At 48.9% G+C, this 14,491-nt stretch overlaps 2 protein-coding genes across 10 annotated transcripts in view; both read right to left on the bottom strand.

Moving 5' to 3' along the window:
- The window catches only part of TUFM (Tu translation elongation factor, mitochondrial), a 47,067-nt gene extending 45,117 nt beyond the window's left edge, over positions 1-1,950 (bottom strand). For 5 of the 9 annotated variants that reach the window (XM_086874529.1, XM_086874527.1, XM_086874532.1 and 2 more), the window contains exons 1-2: positions 1,890-1,949; positions 560-594 (exon numbers count right to left, since the gene is read on the bottom strand). In XM_086874529.1, coding sequence (XP_086730655.1) covers positions 560-594; positions 1,890-1,929 — 75 coding nt within the window. In that variant the 5' untranslated portion in view covers positions 1,930-1,949. Of the gene's footprint in view, positions 1-559; positions 595-1,889 lie in introns of all 9 variants that reach the window. The other 4 variants (XR_015282305.1, XR_015282306.1, XR_015282304.1 and 1 more) reach the window with 1 other exon arrangement.
- A 2,307-nt stretch (positions 1,951-4,257) lies between these two features.
- LOC147645520 (THO complex subunit 6-like) overlaps positions 4,258-14,491 on the bottom strand; it is a 31,718-nt gene continuing 21,484 nt past the window's right edge. The window contains exons 9-12 of the mRNA XM_086874533.1: positions 12,465-12,527; positions 11,065-11,175; positions 9,339-9,467; positions 4,258-6,075 (exon numbers count right to left, since the gene is read on the bottom strand). Coding sequence (XP_086730659.1) covers positions 5,992-6,075; positions 9,339-9,467; positions 11,065-11,175; positions 12,465-12,527 — 387 coding nt within the window. The 3' untranslated portion in view covers positions 4,258-5,991. The remainder of the gene's footprint in view (positions 6,076-9,338; positions 9,468-11,064; positions 11,176-12,464; positions 12,528-14,491) is intronic.

Genomic DNA, 14,491 nt, shown 5'->3' on the forward strand with positions numbered 1-14,491 from the left:
AAAAATCCCAAAAAAATCCCCCCAAAATATCCCAAAAAATCCCAATAAATTCCACAAAAAATCCCAAAAAAACCCCAAAAAATCCCAAAAAATTCCTGAAAAATTCCAAGAAAATCCCCAAAAAATCCCTTAAAAATCCCCAAAAAATCCCAAAAAATTCCTGAAAAATTCCAAGAAAATCCCCAAAAAATCCCCCAAAATCCCAAAAAATCCCAATAAATTCCACAAAAAATCCCCCCAAAAAATCCCCCAAATTCCCCCAAAAAATCCCAATAAATTCCCAAAAAAATCCCAAAAAATCCCCCCAAAAATCCAAAAAAATTCCTCAAAAATTCCAAGAAAATCCCCCCAAAATCCCCCAAAAAATCCCAATAAATTCCCAAAAAAATCCCAAAAAAACCCCCAAAAATCCCAAAAAAATCCCCAAAAAATCCCAATAAATTCCACAAAAAATCCCCAAAAAACCCCAAAAAATCCTAAAAAAAGAAATCCCCCAAATTCCCCCAAATTCCCCCAAATCCCCCCCAAATTCCCGGGATTTCCCTCCCCTCCCCCTCACCGTGCTCAGCACTCGGAAGCCGCGGCCACGAATTCCTGGGGGGGAAAAAAAATGGGAATTTTGGGGGATTTTGGGGGAATTTTGGGGAATTTTGGGGGAATTTTGGGGGGATTTGGGGGAATTTGGGGAATTTTGGGGGGAAATTTGGGAGATTTTGGGAATTTTGGGGGGAATTTGGGGAGATTTTGGGGGGATTTTGGGGGAATTTTGGGGATTTTTGGAGGATTTTGGAGGAATTTGGGAATTTTGGGGGGAATTTGGGGGAAATTGGGGAATTTTGGGGGGAAATTTGGGAGATTTTGGAAATTTTGGGGGGAATTTGGGGGATTTTTGGGAATTTTTGGGGGAATTTTGGGGAATTTTGGGGGGAAATTTGGGAGATTTTGGGAATTTTAGGGAATTTTGGGGAGATTTGGGGGAATTTTTGGGAATTTTGGGGGGATTTTGGGGGAATTTTGGGGATTTTTGGAGGATTTTGGAGGAATTTGGGAATTTTGGGGGGATTTGAGGGGAATTTTGGGGAGATTTGGGGGAATTTTAAAGGATTTGGGGGAATTTTAGGGAATTTTGGGGGGATTTGAGGGGAATTTTGGGGGAATTTTGGGGGAATTCTGGGGGGATTTTAAAGAATTTGGGGAATTTTGGGGGGATTTGGGGGAAATTGGGGAATTTTGGGGGGAATTTGGGAGATTTGGCGAATTTAGGGGGGATTTGAGGGGAATTTTGGGGGGAAATTTGGGGAATTTTGGGGAATTTTGGGGGGATTTTTGGAGGAATTTGGGAATTTTGGGGGCATTTTTTTTTAATTTTGGGGGGAATTTTGGGGGATTTTAAAGGATTTGGGGGAATTTTGGGGGGAAATTTGGGAGATTTTGGGAATTTTAGGGAATTTTGGGGAATTTTGGGGGGATTTTAAAGGATTTGAGGGGAATTTGGGAATTTTGGGGGCATTTTTTTGAATTTTGGGGGAATTTTGGGGGGATTTAAAAGGATTTGAGGAGAATTTTGGGGAATTTTGCGGCGATCTGAAGGGATTTGGGGGAATTTTGAGGGGAATTTGAGCGATTTTTGCGGGTTTTGGGCGATTTCAGCCGGATTTTGGGGGAATTCACCCGGATTTGGTGGAATTTTGGGGGAATTTGGGGGAAATTTCTGGAACTTTCCGAGGATTCCCGCGTGACCCCGGCGACCCCTCCCCCCCCCCATGACCTTCAACCTCCTCCCTCCCCCCCCCAACCCTCCCCCACCCCTCCGGGCTCCCCAAATGCTCCCAAAATTCCCAAAATTTCCCCAAAATTCCCGGTTTTTCCTCCCCAAATTCCCGGCGCACCCCCGAGGGCCCCGCGCAGCAGCGCCGCGGGCAGCGCCATTGTCCTCGCGCCTGCCGGAAGTGACCCACAGCCGCTTCCGGTTCCGCTCTGCCCCGTCCCGCATCTCTATGGTGCTGGAGGACTCCGCAGTGACGGCGCTCTGGCCGCCCTGGAGGACTCGACTCAGTGGTGCTGGAGGACTCCGCAGTGAAGGCGCTCTGGCCGCCCTGGAGGACTCGACTCGGTGGTGCTGGAGGACCTTGGGGGCGCTCTGGCCGCTCTGGAGGACTCGACTCGGTGGTGCTGGAGGACTCAGGAGTCGGGGAGCCGCTAAGCGGATTTAAAAGAGCCCCAAAACGTCCCAAAATCGACCCAAAATTGCCCCAAACCACCCCCAAACTGCCCCAAACCCTCTTAAAGTGGCCCAAAACTGTCCTAAAGTGCCCCAAAATGGCCCCAAAGAGACTCAAACCGACCCAAAATGTCCCAAAACCGCCCCAAAACTGCCCCGAAATGCCCCAAAACCGCTCTTAAAACCTCCCCAAAATTCCTCAAACAGCCCCAAAAAGCCCCAAAGTGCCCGAAACTGCCCCAAAACCGCTTCAAACTGCCCCAAAACCTCCCCAAAATGCCCCGAAATGCCCCAAAACCGCTCTAAAACCACCCCAAAATTCCTCAAACAGCCCCAAAAACGCCCCTAAATAGCCCCAAAATGCCCTAAAATGCCCCAAAGTACCCCAAAATCACTCGAATATCGCCCCAAAACTGCCCCAAACCTCCCAAAACCGCCCCAAAACTGCCCCAAAGTGCCCAAAACCTCCCAAAAATGCCCCCAAACCTCCCAAAATCTCTCAAAAATGCCCCAAAAGGCCCTAAACAGCCCCCAAATGCCCCAAAAAGCCTCAAACTGCCCCAGAACTGCCTCAAAAATTGCTCTAAACAGCCCCAAAATGCCCTAAACTGCCCCAAAATTGCTCCAGCCTCGAGCAGCCCCAAAACTGACCCAAAACCGCCCCAAAATGCCCTAAACTGTCCCAAAATGCCCCAAAATGTCCCAAAACCGCCCCAAAATGTCCCAAAACTGCCCCAAAATGCCTCAGTGTGCCAGAACAGCCCCAAAGTGCCCGAAACCTCCCAAAAATGCCCCAAAATGCCCCAAAAAATGTCACAAAACCTCCCCAAACCACCCCAAAACTGCCCCAAAACTGATCCAAACCTCCCAAAAATGCCCCAAAACAGCCCCAAAATGACCCAAAGTGCCCAAAACCACCCCAAAACCTCCCCAAATGCTCCAAAACCTCCCCAAAGTGCTGAAACTGCCCCAAAATCACCCCAAAAATGCCCCAAACCTCTCAAAACTGCCTCAAAGTGCCCAAAACGGCCCCAAAACCTCCCAAAAATGCCCCAAAACCACCTCAAAGTGCCCCAAAACATCCCCCAAACCTCCCTGAACTGCCCTCAACAGCCCCAAAATGCCCCAAAACCTCCCAAAATTGCCCCAAAAATGTCCCAAAGTGCCCAAAATAGCCCTGAAATTGCCCCAAAATCTCCCAAAATTGCCCCAAAACCTCCCAAAATTGCCCCAAAACAGCCCCAAAGTGCCAAAAACTGCCCCAAAATGCCCCAAAATCTCCCAAAAATCTCCCAAAAATGTCCCAAAGTGCCCAAAAATGCCTCAAAACAGCCCCAGAATCTCCCAAAATCACCCCAAAACTGCTCCAAAATCTCCCAAAATTGCCCCAAAATGCCCCCAAAACGCCCCAGAACAGCCCCAAAATCTCCCAAAAATGCCCCAAAGTGCCCAAAAATGCCTCAAAACAGCCCCAAAATCTCCCAAAATCTCCCAAAACTGCCCCAAAATCTCCCAAAAATGCCCCAAAACCTCCCAAAAATACCCCAAAACCTCCCAAAAATGCCCCAAAACTGACCCCAAATCTCCCAAAAATGCCAAAAAATTCCCCAAAAATGCCCCAAAAATGCCCCAAAATCACCCCAAAATGCCCCAAAACCTCCCAAAAATGCCCCAAAACCTCCCAAAAATGCCCCAAAAATGCCCCAAATCACCCAAAAATGCCAAAAAAATTCACCAAAAATGCCCCAAAATCACCCCAAATGCCCCAAAACCTCCCAAAAATGCCCCAAAACCTCCCAAAAATGCCCCAAAACAGCCCCAAAACCTCCCAAAAATGTTCCAAAACCTCCCAAAAATACCCCAAAACTGACCCGAAATCACCCAAAAATGCCAAAAAATTCCCCAAAAATGCCCCAAAATCACCCAAAATCACCCCAAAACCTCCCAAAAATGCCCCAAACCGCCCCTCCCCCACCCCGGGCCCCTCCCCCTCCGCCCCTCCCCCACGCGGAGCAGACGGAGCCGATTTTGGGGGATTTTGTATAAAAATCACTTTTATATCAAACAGGGAACAGCTGAGACCCCCCAGGTGAGACCGAGCAGGTGTGAGCACAGGTGAGACCCCCCAGGTGAGACCCCCAGGTGAGACCCCCCAGGTGAGACCCCCCAGGTGAGACCAACCAGGTGAGACCAGGTGAGACCGAGCAGGTGAGACCCCCACGTGTGGGGACAGGTGAGACCCCCCAGGTGAGATCCCCAGGTGAGATCCCCCAGGTGAGACCAGGTGAGACCCCCCAGGTGTGACCCCCATGTGAGACCCCCCAGGTGAGACTGAGCAGGTGTGAGCACAGGTGAGACCCCCCAGGTGTGAGCACAGGTGAGACCCCCCAGGTGTGGGGACAGGTGAGACCTCTCAGGTGAGCCCCAGGTGAGACCCCAGGTGTGGGGACAGGTGAGACCCCCCAGGTGAGACCGAGCAGGTGAGACCGACCAGGTGAGACCCCCAGGTGAGACCCCCCAGGTGAGACCGAGCAGGTGAGACCCCCCAGGTGTGGGCACAGGTGAGACCCCCCAGGTGAGCTCAGGTGAGCCCAGGTGAGACCCCCCAGGTGAAACCCCAGGTGTGAGCACAGGTGAGACCCCAGGTGGGTTCAGGTGAGTCCAGGTGAGCTCCAGGTGAGTCCAGGTGAGTCCCAAGTGTCCCCAGATGAGCTCAGGTGAGTCCAGGTGAGCTCAGGTGGGTTCAGGTGGTCCCAGGTGAGTCCAGGTGAGTTCAGGTGTCCCCAGGTGAGCCCAGGTGAGCCCCAGGTGAGTCCAGGTGAGCCCAGGTGAGCCCAGATGAGCTCAGGTGAGAGCCCAGGTGTGGGCACAGGTGAGCTCAGGTGGGTTCAGGTGTCCCCAGGTGAGCTCAGGTGGGTTCAGGTGGTCCCAGGTGAGTCCAGGTGGTCCCAGGTGTCCCCAGGTGAGGTTCAGGTGTGCTCAGGTTGGTTCAGGTGTCCCCAGGTGAGCTCAGGTGTGCTCAGGTGAGGCTCAGGGAGAAGGCCCGGTAGCCCAGGTTGGTTCAGGTGATCTCAGGTGATCTCAGGTGAGGCTCAGGTGATCTCAGGTGATCTCAGGTGAGCTCAGGTGTGCTCAGGTGAGGCTCAGGGAGAAGGCCCGGTAGCCCAGGTTGGTTCAGGTGATCTCAGGTGAGCTCAGGTGAGCTCAGGTGAGGCTCAGGGAGAAGGCCCGGTAGCCCAGGTTGGTTCAGGTGAGGTTCAGGTGTCCCCAGGTGATCTCAGGTGTGTCTCAGGTGTCCCCAGGTGTCCCCAGGTGTGTTCAGGTGTCCCCAGGTGTCCCCAGGTGATCTCAGGTGTGCTCAGGTGAGGCTCAGGGAGAAGGCCCGGTAGCCCAGGTTGGTTCAGGTGATCTCAGGTGAGGTTCAGGTGAGCTCAGGTGAGGTTCAGGTGTCCCCAGGTGATCTCAGGTGTGCTCAGGTGAGCTCAGGTGAGGCTCAGGGAGAAGGCCCAGTAGCCCAGGTTGGTTCAGGTGAGGTTCAGGTGATCTCAGGTGTGCTCAGGTGTGCCCAGGTGATCTCAGGTGAGCTCAGGTGAGGCTCAGGGAGAAGGCCCGGTAGCCCAGGTTGGTTCAGGTGAACTCAGGTGATCTCAGGTGAGGCTCAGGTGTCCCCAGGTGTCCCCAGGTGTGCCCAGGTGATCTCAGGTGAGGTTCAGATGATCTCAGGTGAGGCTCAGGTGATCTCAGGTGTGCCCAGGTGTCCCCAGGTGTGCTCAGGTGAGGCTCAGGGAGAAGGCCCGGTAGCCCAGGTTGGTGAAGACGTCGATCTTGGGGCTGTTCCCGGCCACCGTCAGCACCTGCGGGGGGCGGGGTCACACACGCGCACAGGCCACGCCCACCGACCACACCCACCACCGGCCACGCCCACCGACCACACCCACCACCGGCCACGCCCACCCAGCCACACCCAGAACAAGCCACGCCCATCTGGCCACACCCCTTCAAGACAAACCCCACCCACTCCAGCCAAGCCACGCCCCCACCGTTAAGCCACGCCCCCAAAACACGCCCATCCATGCAAAGCCCCTCCCAAGCATCCTCAAGCCACGCCCACCCCGTTAAGCCACGCCCCCAAGCCCGCCCATCCATGCCAAACCCTCCCAAGCATCCTCAAGCCACGCCCACCCCGTTAAGCCACGCCCCCAAAACACGCCCATCCATGCCAAGCCCCTGCCAAGCATCCTCAAGCCACGCCCACCCAGGCCACGCCCACCGATTTGGCTCCGCCCCCAGCCCCGCCCCCAAATTTGGGGTAATTCGGGGTAAATTTGGGATAAATTCAAAATAAATTTGGGATAAATTCAGAATAAATTTGGGATAAATTCGGGATAAATTTGGAATAAATTCAGAATAAATTCAGAATTAATTTGGGATAAATTCAGAATAAATTCAGAATTAATTCGGGATAAATTCGGGATAAATTTGGGATAAATTCAGGATAAATTCAGAATTAATTCGGGATAAATTTGGGATAAATTCAAGATAAATTTGGGATAAATTCAGGATAAATTTGGGATAAATTCAGAATTAATTTGGGATAAACTCAGGATAAATTCAGGATAAATTCGGGATAAATTTGGGATAAATTCAGGATAAATTCAGAATAAATTCAGGATAAATTTGGGATAAATTCAGGATAAATTTGGGATAAATTCAGGATAAATTCGGGATAAATTCAGGATAAATTTGGGATAAATTCAGAATAAATTTGGGATAAATTCAGGATAAATTTGGGATAAATTTGGGATAAATTCGGGATAAATTCAGGATAAATTTGGGATAAATTTGGGATAAATTCAGGATAAATTCGGGATAAATTTGGGATAAATTGGGGTAAATTTGGGATAATTTCAGGATAAATTCAGGATAAATTTGGGATAAATTCGGGATAAATTCAGAATTAATTCGGGATAAATTTGGGATAAATTCAGGATAAATTCGGGATAAATTCAAAATAAAGTTGGGATAAATTCAGAATAAATTTGGGATAAATTCAGGATAAATTCGGGATAAATTCAGAATAAATTCAGAATTAATTTGGGATAAATTCAGAATAAATTCAGAATTAATTCGGGATAAATTCGGGATAAATTTGGGATAAATTCAGGATAAATTCAGAATTAATTCGGGATAAATTTGGGATAAATTCAAGATAAATTTGGGATAAATTCAGGATAAATTTGGGATAAATTCAGAATTAATTTGGGATAAACTCAGGATAAATTCAGGATAAATTCGGGATAAATTTGGGATAAATTCAGGATAAATTCAGAATTAATTTGGGATAAATTCAGGATAAATTCAGAATAAATTCGGGATAAATTCAGAATGAATTTGGGATAAATTCAGGATAAATTTGGGATAAATTTATGATAAATTTGGGATGAATTCAGGATAAATTTGGGATAAATTCGGGATAAATTCAGAATAAATTCAGAATTAATTCAGAATTAATTTGAGATAAATTCTCAATAAATTCAGGATAATTCAGGATAAATTCGGGATAAATTCGGGATAAATTTGGGATAAATTCGGGATAAATTCAGGATAAATTCCAGATAAATTCAGAATAAATTCAAAATAAATTTCGGATAAATTCCAGATAAATTCAGAATTAATTTGGGATAAATTCAGAATAAATTTGGGATAAATTCAGAATAAATTCAGGATAAATTCAGGATAAATTCAGGATAAATTTGGGATAAATTCGGGATAAATTCAGAATAAATTCAGAATTAATTCGGGATAAATTCGGGATAAATTCGGGATAAATTCAGAATAAATTCAGGATAAATTTGGGATAAATTCAGAATAAATTTGGGATAAATTCAGGATAAATTTGGGATAAATTTGGGATAAATTCGGGATAAATTCAGGATAAATTTGGGATAAATTTGGGATAAATTCAGGATAAATTCGGGATAAATTTGGGATAAATTGGGGTAAATTTGGGATAATTTCAGGATAAATTCAGGATAAATTTGGGATAAATTCGGGATAAATTCAGGATAAATTTGGGATAAATTTGGGATAAATTCAGGATAAATTCGGGATAAATTTGGGATAAATTGGGGTAAATTTGGGATAATTTCAGGATAAATTCAGGATAAATTTGGGATAAATTCGGGATAAATTCAGGATAAATTTGGGATAAATTTGGGATAAATTCAGGATAAATTCGGGATAAATTTGGGATAAATTGGGGTAAATTTGGGATAATTTCAGGATAAATTCAGGATAAATTTGGGATAAATTCGGGATAAATTCAGAATTAATTCGGGATAAATTTGGGATAAATTCAGGATAAATTCGGGATAAATTCAAAATAAAGTTGGGATAAATTCAGAATAAATTTGGGATAAATTCAGGATAAATTCGGGATAAATTCAGAATAAATTCAGAATTAATTTGGGATAAATTCAGAATAAATTCAGAATTAATTCGGGATAAATTTGGGATAAATTTGGGATAAATTCAGGATAAATTCAGAATTAATTCGGGATAAATTTGGGATAAATTCAAGATAAATTTGGGATAAATTCAGGATAAATTTGGGATAAATTCAGAATTAATTTGGGATAAACTCAGGATAAATTCAGGATAAATTCGGGATAAATTTGGGATAAATTCAGGATAAATTCAGAATTAATTTGGGATAAATTCAGGATAAATTCAGAATAAATTCGGGATAAATTCAGAATGAATTGGGGATAAATTCAGGATAAATTTGGGATAAATTTATGATAAATTTGGGATGAATTCAGGATAAATTCGGGATAAATTCGGGATAAATTCAGAATAAATTCAGAATTAATTCAGAATTAATTTGGGATAAATTCTCAATAAATTCAGGATAATTCAGGATAAATTCAGGATAAATTCAGGATAAATTCGGGATAAATTCGGGATAAATTCAGGATAAATTCGGGATAAATTCAGAATAAATTCAAAATAAATTTGGGATAAATTCCGGATAAATTCAGAATTAATTCGGGATAAATTCAGGATAAATTCAGGATAAATTCGGGATAATTATGGGATGGATTTTGGGATGTCTCACCTGGTGCTCAGGTGAGCGGGGGTGCAGGCAGAGGCTCCGCAGGGCCGGGGGTGACACCGGGACCCTCCCCCGCACGTCCCCGCTGAGCTGCAGCAGGTGCAGGGCTGGCCCCGCCCCCCCCGACAGCACCTGGGAACGACAAACTGGGTAAACTGGGAGGGACTGGGAGCAACTGGGAGAGACTGGGAGGGAATGGGGGGAAAAACCCGGCGGTTTTGGGGTGAAAAATGGAGATTTTAGGGCAAAAAATGGGGATTTTGTGTTAAAAAAATGGGGATTAAAGGGTTAAAAATGGGGATTTAAGGGTTAAAAATGGGGATTTAAGGGTTAAAATGGGACTGGGAGGGACTGGGATGGACTGGGATAAACTGGGATGGACTGGGAGGGACTGGGGGGAAAAAACCCGGCAGTTTTGGGGTGAAAAATGGAGATTTTGGGGCAAAAAATGGGGATTTTGTGTTAAAAAATGGGGATTAAAGGGTTAAAAATGGGGATTTAAGGGTTAAAAGTGGCACTGGGATGGACTGGGATGGACTGGGATGAACTGGGAGGGACTGGGAGCAACTGGGAGGGACTGGGGGGAAAAAACCCGGCGGTTTTGGGGTGAAAAATGGAGATTTTAGGGCAAAAAATGGGGATTTTGTGTTAAAGAAATGGGGATTAAAGGGTTAAAAATGGGGATTTAAGGGTTAAAAGTGGGGATTTAAGGGTTAAAATGGGACTGGGATCGACTGGGATGGACTGGGAGGGAACTGGGATAAACTGGGAGGGACTGGGAGGGACTGGGGGGAAAAAACCCGGTGGTTTTGGGGTGAAAAATGGAGATTTTGGGGGTAAAAATGGCGATTTAAGGGTTAAAAATGGGGATTAAAGGGTTAAAATGGGACTGGGATGAACTGGGATAAACTGGGAAGGACTGGGATGGACTGGGAGGGACTGGGATGGACTGGGAGGGACTGGGAGGGACGGGGAGGGACTGGGGGGAAAAAACCCGGCGGTTTTGGGGTGAAAAATGGAGATTTTGGGGGTAAAAATGGGGATTTAAGGGTTAAAATGGAACTGGGATGGACTGGGATGGACTGGGATTGAACTGGGATAAACTGGGATGGACTGGGATGGACTGGGACAAACTGGGATGAACTGGGATTGAACTGGGATTGAACTGGGATGGACTGGGAGGGACTGGGATAAACTGGGATGGACTGGGATGGACTGGGATGGACTGGGAGGGACTGGAAGGGACTGGGATGGAACTGGGATGGACTGGAAGGGACTGGGATGGACTGGGAGGGAACTGGGATGGACTGGTTTATACTGGTTTATACTGGTTCATACTGGTCTGTACTGGTTTATACTGGTCCATCCTGGTCTATCCTGGTCTATACTGGTCTATACTGGTTTATACTGGTCTGTACTGATCCATACTGGTTTATACTGGTTTATACTGGTCTGTACTGGTCTGTAGTGGTCTGTACTGGTTTATACTGGTCTGTACTGGTTTATACTGGTTTATACTGGTCTGTACTGGTTTATACTGGTCTGTACTGGTTTGTACTGGTTTGTACTGGTCTATACTGGTCTGTACTGGTCTATACTGGTCTATACCGGTTTATACTGGTCTGTACTGGTCTGTACTGGTCTGTACTGGTCTATACTGGTCTATCCTGGTTCATACTGGTTTATACTGGTCCATACTGGTTTATACTGGTCCGTTCTGGTGTCTCACCATGTCCTGGTGGAAGAGGGCGTGGTGCTGGGGCGGGGCCAGCGGGAACACCGTGGTCGGGGTCACCGAGCGCAGGTGCCACAGGGTGAGGGCGGGGCCGCCCCCGCACACCTGGGAAAAGGGGCGTGGTCAGTGCCAGGCCACGCCCACCCGCCCCCACGCCTGGAAAAGGGGGCGTGGTCAGCGCCAGGCCACGCCCACCCGCCCGCCATGTTTGGCAAAGGGGGCGTGGTCAGCTCCAGGCCATGCCCACCCGGCCCTACATCTGGCAAAGGGGGCGTGGTCAGCGCCAGGCCACGCCCACCCGCCCACCACATCTGGCAAAGGGGGCGTGGTCAGCTCCAGGCCATGCCCACCCGGCCCTACATCTGGCAAAGGGGGCGTGGTCTATGCCAGCCACGCCCACCCGGCCCTACACCTGGCAAAGGGGGCGTGGTCAATGCAAGGTCACGCCCACCCGCCCACCACATCTGACAAAGGGGGCGTGGTCAGCGCCAGGCCACACCCACCCCCCGCCCAACTGGCAAAGCGGGCGTGGTCAGCACCAGGCCACGCCCACCCGCCCCCACGCATGGCAAAGGGGGTGTGGTCAGCGCCAGGCCACACCCACCCCCCCAACTGGCAAAAGGGGCGTGGTCAATGCCAGGACACGCCCACCCAGCCCCACCCCCTTTGGAGAAGCAGCTTAATATCCTGCTCACGCCACGCCCCTTTATCAGGCCCCTCCCACTCAGCCACGCCCCTTTATCAGGCCCCTCCCACTCAGCCACGCCCCTTTTGATAAGGCCCCTCCCCCTTATATCATCAAAACCCTGCTCAGCTCCGCCCCTTTGAGGCCCCGCCCCTTTTGGTGAGGCCCCTCCCACTCAGCCCCACCCCTTGTATCACCCAGGCCCCGCCCCCTTTTGCCAGACCCCTCCCACACAGCCCCGCCCTTTTTTTTTGTTGAGGCCACGCCCCCTTTGCTTCAAGCCACGCCCTCTTTATTTACGCCCCTCCCCTTTATAATAAAGCCCTGCCCCCTTTGAGGCCCCGCCCAACCCCCCTCCCCTTTAGCCCCGCCCCTTTTTGACGAGGCCTTGCCCCCTTTTCCGGGGCCCCTCCCCTTTACCCCATCATGGCCCCACCCCTTTTGCTAAAGCCACTCCCCCATCTCCCAGAGGCCCCGCCCACCAACCACACCCATTTACTGAGGCCCCTCCCCTTTAAACGAGGCCCCGCCCCTTTCTTTTAGCCCCTCCCCTTTCCCCAAGTCCCCGCCCATCATCTCATCTCTTTTGCGGAGGCCCCGCCCCTTCATCCCACAAGCCCCTCCCCTTTTGCAGAGGCCCCGCCCCTAGACCCCGCCCCCTCTGGCCCCGCCCCCTCTGGCCCCGCCCCCTCTGGCCCCGCCCCCTCACCATCCAGTCGCTCTCAGTGGCCAAACACCGGATCCACTTGCCCAGCTGGGGGCGGCTGCACTCCTGAAACCAGTACGGACCAGTATAAACCGGTATGGACCAGTATGGACCAGTTCGGACCAGTTTGGACCAGTTTGTGCCAGTGTAAGCCCCGCCCAGTCCATCCCAGTCCATCCCAGTTTGTCCCAGTTTATCCCAGTCCCTCCCAGTCCATCCCAGTCCCTCCCAGTCCATCCCAGTTCCATTTTTAACCCTTAAATCCCCATTTTTTGCCCCAAAATCTCCATTTTTCACCCCAAAACCGCTGGGTTTTTTCCCCCCAGTCCCTCCCAGTCCCTCCCAGTCCCTCCCAGTCTCTCCCAGTTCCCTCCCAGTTTATCCCAGTCCATCCCAGTCCATCCCAGTTCCATTTTAACCCTTAAATCCCCATTTTTAACCCTTTAATCCCCATTTTTTACCCCCAAAATCTCCATTTTTCACCCCAAAACCGACGGGTTTTTTCCCCCCAGTCCCTCCCAGTTCATCCCAGTTTATCCCAGTCCATCCCAGTTGCTCCCAGTCCGTCCCAGTTTATCCCAGTCCCTCCCAGTCCATCCCAGTCCATCCCAGTTCCATTTTTAACCCTTAAATCCCCATTTTCACCCCCAAAATCTCCATTTTTCACCCCAAAACCGCCGGGTTTTTTTCCCCAGTCTCTCCCAGTCCATCCCAGTTTGTCCCAGTCCATCCCAGTTTGTCCCAGTTTATCCCAGTCCCTCCCAGTCCATCCCAGTTTATCCCAGTTCAATCCCAGTCCATCCCAGTTTATCCCAGTCCATCCCAGTTCCATTTTAACCCTTTAATGCCCATTTCGGACACCAAAATCTCCATTTTTCACCCCAAAACCGCTGGGTTTTTTGCTCCCAGTCTCTCCCAGTCCATCCCAGTTTATCCCAGTTCCCTCCCAGTTTGTCCCAGTTTATCCCAGTCCCTCCCAGTCCATCCCAGTTTATCCCAGTTCCATTTTAACCCTTAAATCCCCATTTTTTGCCCCAAAATCTCCACTTTTCACCCCAAAACCGCTGGGTTTTTTCCCCCCAGTCTCTCCCAGTCCATCCCAGTCCATCCCAGTCCTATTTTAACCCTTAAATCCCCATATTTTAACCCTTTAATCCCCATTTTTTGCCCCAAAATCTCCATTTTTCACCCCAAAACCACCGGGTTTTTTACCCCCAGTCCATCCCAGTCCATCCCAGTTTATCCCAGTCCCTCCCAGTGCCATTTTTAACCCTTAAATCCCCATTTTTATCCCCTTAATCCCCATTTTTAACCCCTTAATCCCCATTTTCACCCCCAAAATCTCCATTTTTCACCCCAAAACCACCGGGTTTTTTCCCCCCAGTCCCTCCCAGTCCCTTCCAGTTCATCCCAGTTCACTCCCAGTTTATCCCAGTCCCTCCCAGTCCATCCCAGTTTATACCAGTCCATCCCAGTCCATCCCAGTGCCACTTTTAACCCTTAAATCCCCATTTTTAACCCCTTAATCCCCATTTTTTAACACAAAATCCCCATTTTTTGCCCCAAAATCTCCATTTTTCACCCCAAAACCACCGGGTTTTTTCCCCCCAGTCCCTCCCAGTCCATCCCAGTTTATCCCAGTTTGTCCCAGTCCATCCCAGTCCCTCCCAGTTTATCCCAGTCCATCCCAGTGCCACTTTTAACCCTTAAATCCCCATTTTTAACCCTTTAATCCCCATTTTCACCCCCAAAATCTCCAATTTTCACCCCAAAACCGCCGGGTTTTTTCCCCCCAGTCCCTCCCAGTCCATCCCAGTTTATCCCAGTTTGTCCCAGTCCATCCCAGTCCCTCCCAGTTTATCCCAGTCCATCCCAGTGCCACTTTTAACCCTTAAATCCCCATTTTTTAACACAAAATCCCCATTTTTTGCCCCAAAATCTCCATTTTTCACCCCAAAACCGCCGGGTTTTTTCCCCCCAGTCCCTCCCAGTCCATCCCAGTCCCTCCCAGTTCCCTCCCAGTTTGTCCC

The sequence above is a fragment of the Cyanistes caeruleus genome, unplaced genomic scaffold, assembly GCF_971803275.1.
Source record: "Cyanistes caeruleus unplaced genomic scaffold, bCyaCae1.hap1.1 HAP1_SCAFFOLD_243, whole genome shotgun sequence".
NCBI classification, from domain to species: domain Eukaryota; kingdom Metazoa; phylum Chordata; class Aves; order Passeriformes; family Paridae; genus Cyanistes; species Cyanistes caeruleus.